This window comes from Cyprinodon tularosa, unplaced genomic scaffold, assembly GCF_016077235.1.
Source record: "Cyprinodon tularosa strain WSP-4 unplaced genomic scaffold, ASM1607723v1 ctg24, whole genome shotgun sequence".
Lineage (NCBI taxonomy): Eukaryota > Metazoa > Chordata > Actinopteri > Cyprinodontiformes > Cyprinodontidae > Cyprinodon > Cyprinodon tularosa.
The window spans coordinates 1057710-1076627 of NW_024038896.1; the positions used below are offsets into that span (position 1 = coordinate 1057710).

At 38.7% G+C, this 18918-nt stretch overlaps 1 protein-coding gene across 4 annotated transcripts in view; it reads left to right on the forward strand.

Moving 5' to 3' along the window:
- Window positions 1-18918, forward strand: part of ppp1r13bb (protein phosphatase 1, regulatory subunit 13Bb) — a 31566-nt gene that overhangs the window by 3932 nt on the left and 8716 nt on the right. Inside the window, exons 3-11 of one of the 4 annotated variants that reach the window (XM_038287479.1) lie at window positions 3577-3724; window positions 5893-6012; window positions 6954-7024; window positions 13845-13946; window positions 15579-15753; window positions 15933-16132; window positions 16216-16380; window positions 16915-17107; window positions 17546-17674. In XM_038287479.1, the coding sequence (XP_038143407.1) occupies window positions 3577-3724; window positions 5893-6012; window positions 6954-7024; window positions 13845-13946; window positions 15579-15753; window positions 15933-16132; window positions 16216-16380; window positions 16915-17107; window positions 17546-17674 (1303 nt within the window). The remainder of the gene's footprint in view (window positions 1-3576; window positions 3725-5892; window positions 6013-6953; window positions 7025-13844; window positions 13947-15578; window positions 15754-15932; window positions 16133-16215; window positions 16381-16914; window positions 17108-17545; window positions 17675-18918) is intronic. The other 3 variants (XM_038287480.1, XM_038287481.1, XM_038287482.1) reach the window with 3 other exon arrangements.

Here is an 18918-nt window from a genome sequence, read left to right on the forward strand (position 1 = left end):
ATGCAAAGCTTTGCTGCACTCAATTCTGTAATTGATGTAGATTAGGCTTTGAGTGCAGGTTTTGTTGGTATGTTAAGATATTATTGGTTCCTGCGGTACTACAGGTGAAGCTCTTTTTTTTTTCTGTGTGGCATCTGTCATTTGCTAAAAAGTGATGGTTTTCCAAAAACTCATCTAGAGTGGCTACTGTCCAATAGCTGCAATGTCTCCTATGGGCAAGTATGCCAATTGTTTCCCTATGTGTGCGCTGCTATTCAACCAATATTATTTGGTTCTATCCATTTTAATTTTCCGAAACCTAACTGAAGATAGACCATTAGATAGGCCAGTCCAAGTGTTTAGCAGGTAAGTATAAAGCATATAAGAGTCAAGTCAAGAGCTCCAAAACAGGGTTAGTATTTCAGTTAATGGAAACAATGAAATGATGCTTGGGGATTTATTATTTTTTTTATACTGATTTATGTGATGCATATTTAAAACTGATTGGTAATGTATGCAGAGTAAAACCTGTTTATAGAATAGACTAACACTGTGGTGTGACTTACCTAAACATTTAATAGATCCTAGGCTTTTTTTATTGGCTTGTTTATCCTTTCCACAATTGTTATTCGTATTTGAGTTATTTTTATACATCTTTAACATCAACCCAAATTAGTAACATTTGATGACATTCTTCAGCATTATATTTTGATCATCTGAAGATTTTCAGTAATTCGTCAGGTTTTCCTTTTTATTTTTTACTTTTAGGTTGTAAAAGGCTGCTATACGTGTTCAGCCATAAAAGGCTGATCCCGTTCCATTAATGCCTGATGCCACAGCTGCACTCTAAGTAGCTACCAGCAGCATATCCCAGCCACACTTTCCTGTCAGAAACTCTTGTCATTTTCCTCCTCTCTTGTTCATTCTCTCTTTCTTACTGCTAGTTATTCACTTACTCCCTCTCCCCCATCCATCCATCTATCCATCCCTCCCTCCCTCACAGACCTGCACATCCAGCTCTGTTTTTTCTCTTCCTTCCAAGTCTCCTCTGCAGCATTTCCTAATGCACGCACCGCTGTCAGCTTTAGAGGTCTGCTCGCGATGGCATAACGATTAAGTCTCACGACTGCAAAAAGCAGCAGCGCCATGATGAAGAGGTTTGTGAATATAATGCTGCGTGGCCTTGTTAGCCTCTCCAAGGAGAGCCCCATTTGGGCAAAGGGACAGCAGCCGCTACCAAAAAAGAAGATCAAGAGGAAACGGAGGGCGGCGAAGAGAAACAAGAGTATTGGCCGTCGCAACTTAGTGAGGGCGGTTGGTATTTCTCCCATGGTCCTTCACCGGGGTCCTGGGCTTCTGTTATCCTTTACCTGATTTTCAATTATTTCTTTGTCACTTGTAATTGAGTTAATTAATCTTGAAGACATTTTTGGTTTTGATGAATATTTGTATGTCTGTTTTCTGGCAGAAAATTATTATGTCATGAATTGTAGAATAATTACAATGCTATTACTCTAGAAATTGTAAAAGATGTGAACAAAGAGTAATGCACAGCATTCCCTCTCAAACTGAGGTTATACAATTATTGCTTAATTTGTTTATTTGAGCTTCTGGACTTATCTGAAAGTATTCTCCAACAGAAAAAAAAACTTTTTTTAATAATAAAATTGCAGTATAGTGTTTTTTTTTCTTTTTACTATTGTCATTAATCTTATTATATTTTTACCTTTAATGTTTAACTTGTCTGTAAAAATGTAAAACTTGTCTGAGGTTAGCTCAGTTGGAAGCTACATCAAATTCGATTCTGTTCTATTGGAATTGTAAAGACAAGCCTAAAAAATATATATGTTTGCATGTGCCTATGGGCTTCTGGTTGTTTTAGTCAGGCTTCAAAGAACAAATGATCACACTGGTTTATTTAGGCCGCTGCTGAAAATGTCAATGAATCGGATAGCTGCATCATTGAAATTGAAATTCTGAGTCACTTTGTCTCTGAAAATCTCCTGGATACAGTTAAAGGTAGCTCAGTGACTTGAATGTAAATAACATACAACAGTGCTGCTGAGCTTAACTTGATTCTGAAATGTTAATCTGAATAATTGCAAAAATTGAGTTTGTTCAGATTATTGTTTCAGAATTATTTTATAAAACTGGAAATTAAACCTGTCAAATTTAACATAGAGGCAGTCTTTCATCTTAATTGCTGTGTTACCTGTAATACTAATTCAAAAAACATGTTACTACAGCAGCAAGAAAACACACGGGCCTAAAGAATAATTAAGCTTATATCATTTGTGCGTATTTGGTCTTTGAGCAAATAAATCACCTTTTATTCCTCTAAATTCCAAGGTTATTGACTGTTTAAATAAATCAAGAAAAGAAAAAAATTGTGGATTTTATTATCATATCTTGCTTAAATTAGACCAAATAGAAAAAGGATGCATGCCAAAATATAAGATCATGATTAGTGCTATTTGGTTGTAAACAGTAATAAATGCCTATTAATGGTTTGATTACAAACTTAAAATAATTACCTCTGAGGTAATTATTTGGAAGCTATTTATGATGGAAATAAAAAAAAAATGATTAAACTAAAATTGAATGAAAAATATTAATCACGCCCCTACTCTCATGATTTCTCTCATTTAAATTGGTTCACTTCATTACAATTGCCTATCCATACCCTAAGACCGCCTATCGATCACACATCATACAGACTCGTTTCTCTCCATCTTTATGGTTTTGTAAATGATGGGAACTTCTATCGCGGATATGTATTTTGTCTCAGCCAATGAAAGGCTTGAGCAGCGGTGATGACGAAAGTGAGTGGGAGGAATTTCCTCTCCTTTGGATTTCCTGATACTTTTTAGAATAATAGGAGGTCCATAATTACCTGTTGTGTGGCTTGACTTTCAGGTATGGGCAGAAACCTGTGGCATTAGTAGCTAAAAGGAATTCCCTCTGACTGAATCTCTATTCATGTTATTTGAAAAGAAATGCATTTGTTTAGACAGGGCTGTACAATGGTGCAGTTGTAGCTCTGTTGCCTTGCAGCAAGTGTTTGCATGTTCTCCTCTGACATACTTTGGCTCTCTCTGGGTACTCTCTGGAGTTTCCACATTTATGTTTTTTTTTATTGTAAGAATATTTTGGTTTATGTATTCATGGTTATATTTGAACACTATGCTTATCTTTCTATTGAACTATTTTTGGAGGTTCAATTCTCACTTTAGCTTCTTTGTAGCCCTTAACTAAATGTTTCTATTTTTATGGGAATGTTTTCAATGAATCATCTTTATAGAGACAGGCAGAAACATTATTATGCGTTAGCTACCAGCCTAAAGTTCAACATTATATCAGGCCCTAATCTATGTAAACAGAAAAGTGGCAGGCAGAGGCTTGCGTCTATCAGCAGCTCAAACTATCATTCATGGATGGTCTGCTACATAATCTAGCGTCAGCATAGTGAGGTTTCAAACACATCATCAGACAATAACAGCTTCTGTGACTGTTGGCTACATTATGGATTTGTGTTTTCTGCATTTTGTCCGCTGGGTTATTTGTCACTCATTCGGGCCGCTTCTGTATATCTTTCAGATGATATTGACAGTGTACCTCAGCGACGGGGAGCAGGCCGCAGCTGAGGTTCCCATCACCCCTGAGACCACATGTCGTGACGTTGTGGAGTTCTGCAAAGAACCTGGCGAGAGCGGCTGCCACCTGGCTGAGGTCTGGAGAGGCAACGGTAAGATCAGTTGAGGCCGTGCTACTTTTAATTAGTGCATGAAAATGATAACCTGCATCCTATTTTTGCTGAGTGTGACAATTTTCTCTCATGCTCAGTAATTTTGAGTTTTTACGGCACTAGTGGCTTGTTTTTCTGACAGTAGGCTGACAGGAAAGGGGATTTAAGAGAGGGGGAGAGGCATGCGGGAAAGCACCACAGGTCGAATTTGAACCTGGGTTGGCCACGTCTGGGACTAAGGCCTCCGTACATGGGTCGCGCACGCTAACCAGTGCTCCACCTGCACGCCCATGCTCAGCAATATAATATAGCTTTATTTCTATTCAAGAAAACATACCAGATATTAATATGGAGTTAGGCTAAGTTATGCATGCATTACCTTAGTGAAGTCGACAGCATGAAACAGGAGAATATTTGTTTTAGGAAAAATTGTTTTAAGTTCAGTCATTAGGGCTTTCACAACCATACCAGCACACCGTGTTTGGTCAGAGTGCCGTCTTTATGTCTTCATCCAAACAAAAAGTGGAAATATCCAGCGACTAAACAAAAAAATCCTTTTACACACTTTAACCTGTAATGTTAAGATCCATAATAATTTAGTAGTGATGCAGTATTGATTTCATGTTGCTTCATTAAAATGACGCAGTAGGACCTTCCAGCAGGTTCCGAGTTATTATGAATCAAACAGGCTTATTTTTTTTAATATAAATATCCTATATTTAGTGGCTTCTAGTAGTACTTTGATTTATAGCCAGTAAAAACCTATCCCTGTGCGCTGAACCTCAGAGGGAGAACCCTTTTGGAGCTAGCTCAGCATTCTGTAATGGAGATGGATGGAAACGATGATTGTTCCTGAACATCTAGTCTGGAATTGGTTTTTGTGGTTGAACCGTCAGCCAGTTCAGCTCAGGAGAAGGTATTGATGCTGAGGAATATGGTGGCATCACATCTTCCAGGTCAGAAACATCCAGATCGGACCTCTAGCCTACAGAGCCTTCGAGCCAGAGGGTGACGGCTAACGTGACCGCAGCAGCAACATTGGAAACACGGCTTACTATGCCTATGTTACAGATTATATAACCAGTTATTGATTTATGAAACTCTTAAATTAGTATATATTATTATTTTGAAATAAATCCTCCACCACTGGTATAAGAAATCATCTGCTATATCTTAAAAGTATAGCTAACAACTCTGGCGTCCATTACTGCCAGGGTTGTCAGATCTGCTTGTTTCCAGCCCAAAAATGATGTGAGATGACCCCATCCCCAACCCCCCTCCTCCACCTCAGTTTAAAAAACAAAATCCTTAATTAATTCCTCTTAACCTTCTGTTTAAACCACAGACCTATAAAACACCTAATAAAGAACATAGAGCCACGTTATTACCATGAAGTTAGCCTCTGACTGCGTTACTACAGATGCTAATAACAATTAGCTTTAATGTCATCGTCTTGGAAAGCAACAATCTATGATTTAAGCTCCACATTAGCCTATGGTTTATTTCTGAATATTTTTTTTTTTTATTTCTCTCAGCTTAACCTCTTTGCTTGTATGTGCAACTGGAAGTTAGAGTCCTGGGAGTGGCGTTAGCAGGTTCTTAAAAACAATCCATCTGTGTCTGGCTCATAGACCAGCTAATTTTCTCTCTCCTCCCATGGGAGAAAGCCGTAGGTGGGCTGTTAGCAGCTGCTTGGTTGTTCACTGAACAACCAAGTGACCCTTTCAATGGGGGAACATTCTCAAAATGTTCCAAGCACAGAAAAGACGCTCCACTGATTCTGACCTGTTTCACCCACACTGAAAGCAGCTAAGTTGACGCCGTCCTTAAGGGGTTGAAACAAAAAGCTGTGGCATAATTTGAAGGCATAGCTGCATCTTAATCCGGGATAACTTCACCAGGTGTCCATAACAAAACCACTGTTCCAGCTCTCAGTCGTTCTACTTTATACGTTCCTCCCGTTTTCTCCCTCAGTCACTGAGCAGCACTAGAGTCGAATGGCAGAGATGAAAACTATTTTATGCAGGCGGCCTTGAAATTATTTCATTGATCGTCTGTGTTGACGTTTTGGTACACAAAAAGTACCACAAACAATGTCAATATCAAGTCATGAACACAACCTACAACCATGCTGACTGAGTAAATCCATAACATTTTCTGCTTTCCAGAGCGAGCAATCCCATTTGAGCACATGATGTATGAACATCTACAGAAGTGGGGGCCTCGAAAACAAGAAGTCAAATTCTTTCTCCGCCATGAAGATTCTCCCACTGAGAGCAGTGATCAAGGTGTGTACTGTCTGGCTCTTTCATTTCTATCCAGACCCTAAGGGGGTTTCTTTATAAGTAGGGGAAATTCCTGACTCTAACTTTGCTTTTTGTGATGGACGCCTCTGTCAATAGAAGGTTACTGGAATGTTCTGGGTCTGTTTTATGTGTTTAGCTGTTTTCTGTTGTTGAACATCAAAATCATTATGCTGATAAATATCATAAGCCCTGAGAAAGGACAGTTGTGTTCTGGTTCAGCTGCTTTTTGTAATATCTGACAGCCAGAATGTCTCTGGGTGTTTTCGTTAAAGCCAGTTACCGACAGCCTGCTTCTAAGCATTATAATTTGTAAACCAATGACATTATTCTATGAGAAAACTTTTATTATTTATGAAACATGTCAAAATAATGTTTGTCTGTTTAAAGTTTTAATGATTTTTATCTGTATTTATAACTTATATGACTTGTTGTCTTGTGAATGAGTGGCTGGTGTTGCTACAAGCAATTAATTGGGATTTTTTTCTGTTACATTTATAATTTATAGGGAATTCAGATATTATCCTTTAATTATACATCATACATTTACACATTTTGTCACATTTGTTAATCTTAATTGTTTTTAAATTATTAAAATATAATGTTACATATCTAGCACATCATTTTTAGGATTGCAAAAGTTTTGACTCAAAATATAAATAAAGATGTTGAGGATGTTTTTACGAACTGTTAACAGGAGCAGTAAAACAGGTGAATAAATCACACATTCATCTCTGCTGACATTTTAATGCTTTTCCATATACAAATGTTTTACTGCATATAAGTTTCTCAGTAATTCTGTTCATCTGTTCCACATGTTGAGTATTATCTTGGCTGTTTTGTGTGGACTCATCCGTACACTTGTTTGTGTTTTTACACTTGTGTTTTTGTTTTGTAATGGTCGCCGTCAATTATTTGTTTTGCAGGGAGTCAGCAGTCTCAGGATCAAACCACTCGTAGAGGTGGAAACACTGGAGAGAAGCACAATGAGAATGGGGTGAGAAGTTTTTCACGTCCTCTTTAGTTTGCCATGACTATTTGTTCTGTTTCTGGAAGTGTTTATCCTCAGAAACGGGGCCAATTTTTACAGTATTTCCATAACTTTTCATGCAATTCTGAAGTCTTTCCCGATACTTATAATCTACCCTTCCTCTCAAAAGTAAAGCAAGAGTTGTAGTGGTTGTACGATTCTGCTGAAAATTCTTTGCATCCTGGTGTTCATGTTTGGCCCCTCTACTTTAGGATGTATGCACTTTAATAAGAGCTCCCTCTGGCATCACTATCTTTTTATTTTTTTTCCTGTCTGACCATCTGTCCCAGTTTTTGCAGTCGAGCAAATGTAACTAATTGGACCTTTAGGGTTAAGACAAGAAGCGAGGGCAGCTAGTGAGATGAGAGAATTGCATTTCTTTAGTTTGGGACAAGAGCAGCCAGGAGCTATAACCTTTTTACTAGTCCTTGTCTATGAGGGAGAAATACCTGCAGTATGAATGGCAAGTAATTTGATACCAAATACTTTTCCCTTAATGTTCTTTCATCATTTTACAGATATTTATAATGCTTGATGCTTTTAACGGTAAAAAAAAAATGCCCATCTTTCAATAGAGCTGTATAAGAAATTATAATGCAGCATACACAATTGCAAATGATCCTAGATTTAGCAGAGCAGATGGGATGCTTTCCCAGACTGCATGCTACCTTTTTAAAGCTGTAGTTTTAGTTTTCACTGTTTTTATACAAGGTAAGCTGCTGAATGTTCATTTGTGTCTGTTAAGAAAACATGACCCCTCATGTAAAGACAATTGAAATAACCTGTTTGATAATAGAAATTGTACTTACTTTTTGTAACTAATCAGGATAATTGAAGGTAGTTTGTAGGATAACATTTGGTATGGTGATATAGCAGAAATGTTTAAAGTGACGGGGAAAAATACATTTTAATTCATATTCCAAGCCCTCTCTTTTCTACTCATTATGGTGAACTTGGTACACATACGTTTCTTTTTATTTTCAGCAATTTGTTTGAGAAGTGCTGAGGCATGGATAGCACCGTTACACTACCAACACCAAACATTGTTTACAAAAAAAAACCTATGAATTCATATTGGTGAACTGAACAGAATTTGCATGGATGGTTGTTTGCAAGCCCCCTTCGACTGTCGGGGCTCATCTATGTCACAGTTCCTTCCCTGTGTCAGATCCCAGGATTTTACTCGCAGTCTTCCGGATGATAGAATTGTCCCCATTAGGACCGTTTCTTTGGCTTCCTCAGCATTTCCACAGACTGTTGCTTTGTGAAGGAGTCTGTTTGCCAAGCAGCACTGATCATTCAGTGAGGGAGGCTGCTTCTTTGAACAGATTGGCATCGAGGGAATAATTACATATATTTGAATCATGCATCTTGCAAGCCCTGTCTTCTACAAAACACTATGGACTGTTTACTGCTTAATTCTTAATATTTTTTAGATACTTTACAAAAACCTGGATAATCATTAATATTAGTTTTTTTAACCTCTTAATATCCACCTAATTTTGGAAAATTCTCACCTGTTTTGCATACCCAAATTTTTTTATTCTCGAAAATAATAGGTCGTTTTTGAACAGCAGTTATTAAGAAATGCTTGCTTCTTATAGCTGCTTTGTCATGCTACATTTTGACATGCTGATATTTATTGTGTTAATTGTGCTTTGGTGCTCGCTGTGTCCATAAAATGAACTTGGTGGTTGAATTGTGGAGAACATATATATTGGTAAACATTTTACCTGTGTAATTTTCATACATTCTGAGTTATTTGTAAACTCTTTAAATCGTTTTGAGAGGTTAAGCTGTAACATAAATCCTTATTTTTTGGCATCTATACAGCTTTAATTAGTTGGATATTTATATCTTGATGCAGTTTGCAGATGGGTTATCTTTGCTAGCATAATCTAGTGGTTTAAATGTGTGAGTTTCCTTCTCCTGCTTGGATAAAATGTCATTGATGCATCTTTGCCTGAGTAGGTTGGAGCAGAGCTTCCTTTCTCTTCATTCCTCTTCTAGACATCCTTTCATGTGAATGCTTTGATAAATGCCACATCAGGACAGGCAGCCTGAATTGGCCTGGCGACTCTGCAGAGACATTGTCTGAGCTTAATGTTGCTGCTTCCCTGCACAATACTTAATGGAACGGGAAAGGGAGAAAAACAAAAAAAAGACAGCCTGAAAAGGAATCCGTTTTTGCTGTTTTAAAGAAATAAGTCACATAACTTTTATTTTTCTGTTGGAACTTATTTGCTAGCTGTGTCTATACAAGTTTATCATTTCTTTATCTGAAATCATAAACAATAGTCCTCACCTTAGTCTCTCTACCAGAAAAGTTTCCAGTTTCTGGCCCACTATTCCACATTTAAAGGATGTCACCTTCACATGTCAGTGTCACCATCTACTTTCTCTGTAAAACCGAGCTGAAGGCAAAGTCTGTGAGATTTTCAAGCACGTCAGTATGGAGTTCACTCTCTCACCCAAAGGTAGCCTTCATTTGAGGAGGATGCTTAGATGTTTGTCTTGGAGGAAAACAGAGTTGAAAGCATCTCCTTTTCCTCTAAAGACTCCCAGGTAGTTTGTTGGTACCATTTTCTGTGGATAAGGAGAACCGTGTGGGATGACACCTGTAGAAATGAAAGCATGTTTCATTAAAATTTCAGCAAGTGGATGTTGTTACCTGAAGGTTTTATGGGGAGAGGTTGTGTTTAAATTGCAAACGCTACGTGTTTTTTATTTGACCCCTTTTAATCTTGCTGAATTTGTTACAGAAATGAGAAAAGGAGGGAAAATTACATAAAAAATTAAAAACAAAAGCGTAAAAAATATGTAATATCTAAAATGTGAAATATTTTATGCAGTGAAAAATCATTAATAGTTTGGCAGAATTTTTTTATGTCAGGCTCTAGATTTGTTCTACTGTAAAATCAGCTTCATGTGAGCCATCATTACCCGCTTATGTCTTGGATATGTTTGTGTCAGGAATGCTGCCTGTTCTGAGATAAGGGACGCTAAATTTGGAGGTGGTCTGTTAACTGCACTGAGGCGAGGAAGCAAAGCAGAGGGGAATTTCTCCAGTAGTTAAAATGACTATAAAAGATCCTACCAATTGGCAGCTTATAAAATATGACGCAAAGCACTGATTAAGTTGAGTGTAAGTAGTGTTTACAGCATTGACCTTGGTGTGAAATATTCATTGATTCCAGCCTGATGGTTAAAGGAAAGTTTTAACCATAACAGTTTTTAAATGAGTGTGTAGGATTTGCTCTATATTATAGCATATGCAACTTAAGTAAAATCTGTTTTACATGAAAGTTGTTGGTCCACTATGCATCAGATCCAATTGGTAAAAAAATGTTGGTAATACTCCCATGCAAACAGTGCGAGGATTTACCCGCTTCCCGCTAACTAAGGTAATCCAGTGTGGCTGATTTTTGGACAGGCATATAATAAAGAACTTTCCTTAAAAATAACCAATTAATCTGCTGAAGACATCCAGCGCTTTCACGCCAGAGTTTGTTTTGTGGAGCACATAATGCCGAGGTAAATCCAGCCCAGAATCTGGAAACAGATCCTCTGGCATCGTTACAGCTACCAGTCTTTACACCCCTAATGGATGCAGAGACTGAACCCACTCCATAGTTTGTTTGCTGGTTAATATCTTTCCTTCCCAGTCTACCAAAAGCAAGAAGTGAGAATGTGGTCTAAAAGCAGATCGTTAGGGTAGGGCTGTGTTCGATTTCGGTGACTGCCTCCTCCGAAGGATCCGACCTACCTGGACTGGTTCCTTTGAAGGCTGCCAAAATAAGGAGGCCAGAACAGTTTGGCTGTAGATTCAGGTCCAGCCTTTTTCGTGATTTCACCGCCCCACACACGGTGTACGCTCTGTCGCCTAGCAACCGTAACAGTTTAGATTATGTCCCAACATCTGCTTTGACCCCTAATCCCTCAATCACTATAAAGAGTGAGGACTATATGGTGGATTTTATGGTGAACTCGGTTAACTGACTATGGGGACAGATGATCACTACTTTTCGCTTCCTGTTGATCAAGTGACTCCGCCTCCCCGCACTGTGCCTGTGCCAACAAATCCCATAATGCTTTGCGAGGAGAACTCTCCAGACAAACAATTCCGGAATATATCTGCTCGTCTCAGGACCATGGATAATCAATTCTTTTCAAGGTGCATTGTGGGAAATTTTGAGTCTACTGCTTTTTTCATCCACTAGATGTTCGGACACTCATCTAAAATGGTATACTATATAGTGCTAAGTAAAGTGATTACATTCCCACATTCGGACACAGCCTTAGTCATAGAGCAGGCAAAGAATGGATGCCGAACTTCTTACTACTGTTTTCTGTCATCATTTCTTTGTTGAGGACCTCAGCAACCGTTATTGCAGATATCAGAATTATAGTCCCCACACTGCACAGATATTGTGTGCTTAAATGTCAGCCAAACCCATTTGCACAGGGAAAGATAAAACCTTTCAATAAACCAAACATTATCCGCAATATATATGACTCACTGACCATTTAGAACAAATATTTTCATTAATTTGCAACAAAATTATTCACATGCTTGTATTATATCAAACTGCACTTACAATAACAACCACTGTTCATCGCCATTTCCCTTCTCCCCCTGAGCTCGGGGCAGTCGACTTGCATTCGCAATAAATCACCGGATTCCTAAGGCTATGAAGGATACACCAGGTCTGTCCTTCCAATCGGGCAAAAAGAAGACTGCATTTGTCTGCCGCATAACGAGGAGTCTTTGAAACGGGTAACGCTATGACATAAAACGGGCAATGAATCTGGCCTTCGCGGGACGCAGCTGCCCAATTTGAACAGAGCATTGGAAAAGAGGAAGAAAAATCAAATAAAAGCATGAATCCATAAAGAGTTTGAAAATGTATTGTCGGGTAACGCTGAGAAGGGAAGCAGCGAAGAGACACATCTACGTTTGAACTCCGAAGTATCAAATGTTTTTCTAAGCGATCATAAAATAAAGTATAAAGGAGCATTGCTGCCCCTTGAAAATAATGTTTAAACTGCATGATCGTTCTGCTCTAACATCTCTGTTGGAAGGCAAACTGCACCAATTAAAAGTGTAAATGTTCTCACTTAAGCTGATCCTTAAACTAAAGCACCGGCTCGCTGTGGAGCTGGAGACGACGTATTTGGAAAAAAGACATGGCTGAGCAAACGTGGCTACTATGGCCTGTCAATTTTACAGACAGGATTGCATTTCACTCATTGCATCCCTGCCATGCTGCTGTGTTTACATCTTAGAGGAAAAAGAAAAATACTTGTTTGCTCATGCGCGCTGAGCGATTTACCACGACGGTCACGATTCCTGATCGGGAGGTGGTCGTGAGATGCTGATCGCCCCTTGTAACGCCCTGTACACTGCACGACGAATGATCAGGCTGAAAGTCGGCCCAATCGAAAGATTCTCACACGACTGGAAAATCGCCCCCAAAATCGCACAGTGTACGCCTGGCTTAAGGCAGGAGTGGGAATACTCCCTCTGTGTGGTTGCTTTCTGCTGTCTGTCTGCAGTCCTCTACTTCATGGAATCTGATTATAAAGCTTATGCCACTAATTGGCACACTGCCCACTAGGCTTGTCCCGATCCGATCCACGTATCGGATCGGGACGCCGATATTGGCAAAAAAATGCGTATCGGCAAAGCATGTAAAATGCCGATCCAGACTGCCGATCCAGTTTTTTTTTTTAAATCCGGTCCGTATTTTCCAGTTTCGCAGATTGAAACGATCCATTCCACTATTTTGCGCCAGTATTCCCCTGTTTTGCATTTTTATTAAAACTTACAGTAATACTTGCACCTTTAACTGTTTACGGTTTTACTGTTCACTGTGCAATTTCAGATTGCTATTCATAATTTTGTCCAGTTTGTGTTTATCTCTTAATAAACAGATAAGTTTGTTGTTACCAATCATTGTGTTTCATTCAATCTCACCTAATTTAGCTGGCTAGATGTTATCAAGAGTACTAAAACCCTTTTCAACATGAGTCTTACAACTAAGGCTAAATACTTTAACTTAAACTTAAATACATGCTCGGATAGGCTGGTATCGCCCAGTATCGGTATCGGATCGGAAGTCCAAAAACAATATCGGTATCGGATCGGAAGTGCAAAAACCTGGATCGGGACATCTCTACTGCCCACTGAGTTTAAACTCATCTAATGTTCTCTCATTCTAAGAAGAGATTCTTTTCAGCAAATTTCAACCTAAAAAACTGCAGATATGTTCAAAAAAATTCACAAATGAAAACTTCTTTTTGTTTTACTCTGGCTATTATTCCCTTATATAATGTTTTTATCTTATGTAACTCGCAATACCAAATGTATTATTGTGCACTTAGCTGCTGATACATGTGTTGTTGACGTGCAGATGTATTTACCTGAGTGGTGCCTTTAGGATATGTGACACAGTGTCAGTCGCGGCTTTCAGCTCCTACTGCTTTTTGCTTAGAGCCGTTCAACCTAATGTTGTGGCAGAACAAAAAGCCGTATGTGAGCTAAGGTAAATCATGCTGCTCATCGAAGCCCGTGGGAAGAAACTAAATCTCAGGTCATGACCTTTTCTGAATGGGTTAGCTTTTAGAGATGGGAATATAAGCTTTAATATTTAAGCCTATTTTTATATTATTTTGGTTTTAAAACTCAACAGCAGCTTTGTGACCCATTCGTAACCTCTGTGCTTGTCAACACTGAGATCACTATGTACCATTTTTATGGTCTTGACCTGTGTGTGTGTGTTTGTAGGTGGGGAATCAGCGGGTGGAGCTCACGCTGTCAGAGCTGCAGGAGATGGCCACACGACAGCAGCAGCAAATCGAGGCTCAGCAGCAAATGCTTGTTGCAAAGGTAAAACTCATGTTTGTTGTTTGCTTTTTTATACATATGTATACTTTGTGTTTCCTGTATGATGTATTTGCTTGGGTTTTTTATTTCAGATGGATGAAAAGAGATTCTCTGAATTTTAATTAATTATACTTTGTTGTAAAAACCCACTTGAGGCAAAAAAAAAAAGGTTATTTTTCTGCACCACACCAATGCAATCTTTGAGGAGAAATATTAAACGTTTTCCCCCAAAGGCCTCCAAACTAGTTGTGGAGTCTCACTATGAAAAGATTAGCCAAATATTTACTTATTGAATAATGCTAATTTTAATCTCAGGCACGCAAATGGACCTTCCTTGTTTATTTATGCATTAACTATGCTTGGAAGTAGCAGTATTTCAAAAAAGGAAAATGACTTTAAATTAGCCAAACTGGCAGAAAATTCAACATTTGGTTTATTTTACTGATAAACTCCAGTAACGCAAAATTTTTAACCATAGCAGTAACTCTGACAATATAGTGAAATATGTGAAACACAATCAAAGTGCTTTTATTTAAAACTTTAGCCCCAAATAATTTATAATCCTAATTTTTAGCAGCATGTTTCTTCTGACCAGAACAAGTATTGATATTCAGCAATGCCTCTGCAAAGAGCCGGCTATGATGTTATTAGGAATCTGGAGATAAAGATTAGGGTGATGGCAACATAGAAAAGCCGGTAAGCTACTGTGCGAAAGGATTTAAATGATGTAATCCATGTTAATAACTTCCTTTTTTTAAAGTAGTGTAGAAAATTTTTTATTTTTTCAAATAATGTTTTAGATGCTGCTTTTTTTATTGTTTATCATTTGATTGATGTCTTTTTTATTTTCTGACACAGACACTTGTTTGGTAAATGGACATTTAATTGTAAATTGGCATTAAGTAGCATGAATTTTAACCTTAAATGTAACATATTAGCTCTCCGATTATTAATCGATTAATCGAAAAAATTAATGACAGAATAATCGATTTGCTAAATCGTTAGTTGCAGCCCTGATATGATGGAAAGAATCCATAAAAGTGTTTTAACACTTAATGTTTACCTGTGAAAGATCACCATGTTCATGGGGATTCTAACAACAATTTCATTAACTTGGACCCTCTTTAGTGTTTGATCAGGTCATTGACATTAAAATCTGTCTCTGTAATGGGAGAACTGGGCCTAGACCAATCTATACATTTTCATCACTCTTAAGTGTGTGTTTGCAGTTTTGATGATCAACCATGCAGTCGTCCCGCCGATAGCGTAGCAGTTTATTGGCTTTGCTGTGATGTGTCAAAAGTAGGCCCTACTCTAAGCCTTGCAGTCATTTGAAAACTCAGGCCTGTCATTTCCTATTTTAGGACCTGAACTGGAGCAATTCTCACTTGGGTAGAGATGAAGTCATCTGACCCTTCCTTCAGCCTCAGACGTTCCTGACACAATGAAACGTCTCGATTAATTCACGCTATTCTCCTGATTAGCCTTTTAAATCTTGTCTTCCTCAGAAAACTGTTTAAATTTATTGACATTCAAATGTAATTTTTTAAACATATTTTGATCTTTTTGATTGATTCTTTTTTTTTTTTTTGTCTTTGTCTTTGAATTTTTTGTCTTCTGCTGTTTTTTTTAAAGGAGCAACGTTTGCGGTACCTAAAGCAACAGGAGAGGCGTCAGCAACAGACTGTGTCGGAGAGCGAAAAGCTGCAGAGACTGAAGGAGCGCGTGGAGAGCCAGGAGGCAAAGCTCAAGAAAATCCGTGCCATGAGGGGCCAGGTGGACTACAGCAAGGTCATCAATGGAAACCTGTGTATGTAAAGACCTTCCTATTCCTGATAGCTTTATTTAGGTATGTTCTAATCAGGCTTTAATGGCTAATAAGCCTTTCCATTTAATAAATATATAAATGTGCTTGATTAAAACTACTCAATTTTAAGTATTTATGTTGGATCTTAAATGGACTAATAGGATTTTTGTTTTGACGTCCAGCGGCAGAGATCGAACAAGTCACCAGCTTGTTTCAAGAAAAGCAGGCTGAGTTACAGGCAGCGGTGCTGAGGGTGGAACAGCTCAGCGTGCAGCTGGAGGACCTGCGAAGAGGAAAGCTCAACGGCATACAGACCGGCTTGGGCGGCCAAGTCACGGGTGCAGCAGCCTTAGAGCTAAGAAAGCTTTACCAAGAGCTTCAGGTAATGCACTGCATGTCTCACTGTATTCAAGAGATTGACGTTGCTCCAGACTGTGATGTTGAGGAGGTTCTCTATTCCTTTAGATTCGAAACAAGTTGAACCAGGAGCAGAACAGCAAGCTGCAGCAGCAGAAGGAGCTTCTGAACAAACGCAACATGGAAGTGACGCTCATGGACAAGCGAATAAGCGAACTACGGGAACGTCTCTACAAGAAAAAAGCTGAGGCACGTCAAAAAGAGAATCTCCCTGTAAGATGAGGAACACCCAGCTTATCTCTGATTTCTGCCTTTTTATCCCTCTGGCATCATCGTGGGCATCTTTATTATCTATCTTTTATCTTTCTTTCCTAAATCAAAGCAATTTTGACTTGGATACTTTGTTCCCTAAAAAGTCTCTCATATATCAATGTTTTTAAAATGGCTTTTAAGTTGTGTAGCTGATATAGGAAAGAAAGTGGGTGGGGGGACAAGTATATAATTAGAGTTTCATAAAAACAGCAGCAACATCAAGTACAACAATAAGTTAATCCTCAAATATGTGGTTAATGATCTTGTCTTAGGAAATATTTGGGTTTTTTAAGGCATTTTTCTGTGATCTTTTTTTAAAAGTTGTAAATTACTGACATCTGAGGGTTAAAATACTTTTTAAATCTGATTTTAAAAAGTGAAACGACAACTCTAAAGGCTCCCCTAGATCCTCTAAAATGTGTGTATGTATGTGTATATATATATTTATATACATTCATTCTAATATTTGAAATGTCCCTGACGCTTCTGTTGCAGCTGAATCGAGCCAATGGTCCCCCCTCCCCCCAACCAGCCAGTGGGACTCTGGGTCGTGTTGCTGCCGTCGGGCCCTACATCCAGGTCCCCGTACCAAGCCGGCAGGATGGGGGCTACACCTTACCCCCCGATCCACTGAAGCCTCAAACACTGGGTGTGAACAACCAAGCCAACCAGGGTCGTCCCAAGTCAGGTGAGCGAAGCCTGTTGAATGATGGGTAACAGTGTTTGCAGGAATCTTTACAGGCAGATGTTAAAGCGCTTAGTCAGAAGTCATCAGTTGAGTCTGATCAGGGGGCTTCAGTCACAGCCATGTTTATAATCAAATAGGTTTGATTTCTGAATTTATAGAAATATTTCCTGTCATCCAGCATGCTCTTTGGAGAAACCAGCCTTTTCACTTCTTCATGTTAAACACTTCTTGCATGAATCTCAGCTATTTCTTCCCCATGTGAACTGTTAGATCTCAGCTTTGACTTGACCTCTTTGATTTCTATTTCCCTCCTCTCTAACCTGCACTCTCTTCCTGTGTTTTGTGAACTGTATTTCCTCTCCTTGTCTGTCCTGGTCTCTCCTGGTGTCCATGTCCATGTAATGTCTCTGTTTCAATGGGGGTTGGGCTTTTGGGCAGACGGTGTAAGAAAGCCTCCCGGTCCTTGGAAAGTGTCTGATTTAGACATCGTTGTGGACCCGGTGCCCCCGTCCTTTCCAGAGTCGCACCCGGGCCCTGGAGCCTCCAGTGGCTCTGACGGCACGTCTCGTGAGTGCTCAGAGCTGCATATGCAAAGGAGGGGCAATGACTGAACCTTGTCTCTTGATTGTAGCACAGGATCCTCAGAATGCGTATTTTACTCTCGGTAGCAAAAAAAGGCGCAAGAGTTTAATTTTGAATCCTATCTCATCGAGTCCTGGATACCAGACACCAGAATTTATTTCTATATTCCTCCAAAAATATGGAGGAACATGGAAAAAATCCTATTAAAGGAATACCCTTTGATATCTTTCCCATTCTACCTCCTTACAACCACAAACTTTGAAGAATTTTATTAAGATTTACTGAGATGGACCAGCAAAGTAGGGTATAATTAAGACAAAGGACAATGACTCATTGTTTGAAAATAAAAATCTAACAAAATCACGTTTATTTAGACACCCTTTACTTGAATAGCTCTGAAAAAATGATTGAGAAGAATTTCAATCAGAGAAGTGGCCAAGATCCTAACGGTTACTCTAGATGAGCTGCAGAGATCCACTGCTCCGGTGAAGGAATCTGATTACAGGACAGTTATTAGTTGTGCACTAAACAAATCTGACTTTAATGGACGAGTGGACAGAGGATAGAGATGGCCATCGCTTAAAGAAAGGGATAAGTAGTTCAGATTTTTTCTTTTTGCTTTGGTGTTCACATTTCCAAATATATGCGACTTGTATGTGATCTCCTGTGTGAACTGTATTCATACAACGCAAGTGTCCCTCATGCAAATTAAAGGGCGCAATGACTTCACAAGCAGGGGTGCTCTGGTAGTGGTGGAGCGTATTTAGTGATCTTTTCCAACCAGAAAAACTAATTTTCAAGATGGTTTAAAAAAAAAAAATAAGACTGCTCTCTGCATTATCGTCAACCATGTTTGTAGTTTTTCTTCCCGCTTCTTTGTAGCAAGACGCAGAATAGTGACCATTGTTGAGAATAAATGTCGTTCAGGTCAGATAAATGCTACGTGGCCGTTCAGACACAGGTCGCATTTAAAAACACTTCAGATTTGAGTTCACCTTTTAGCAGCAAAAATTACACTAAACATACAACTGGAGCCGCAATTGAATTTAAAATAAAGCATCTATTTGGTCCAAAACTAATACTCACTAATACTCAATCCAATCTGACTCCTCTTGAGCTATTTTGAAAGAAAAAATGATCAAAAAGGCTATGCTTTTATACTGTAAAGAACTGGACTAATGTAAAAAAAAATATTTTAATATGTATAAGTTCTATTCATTTGGTTTCTC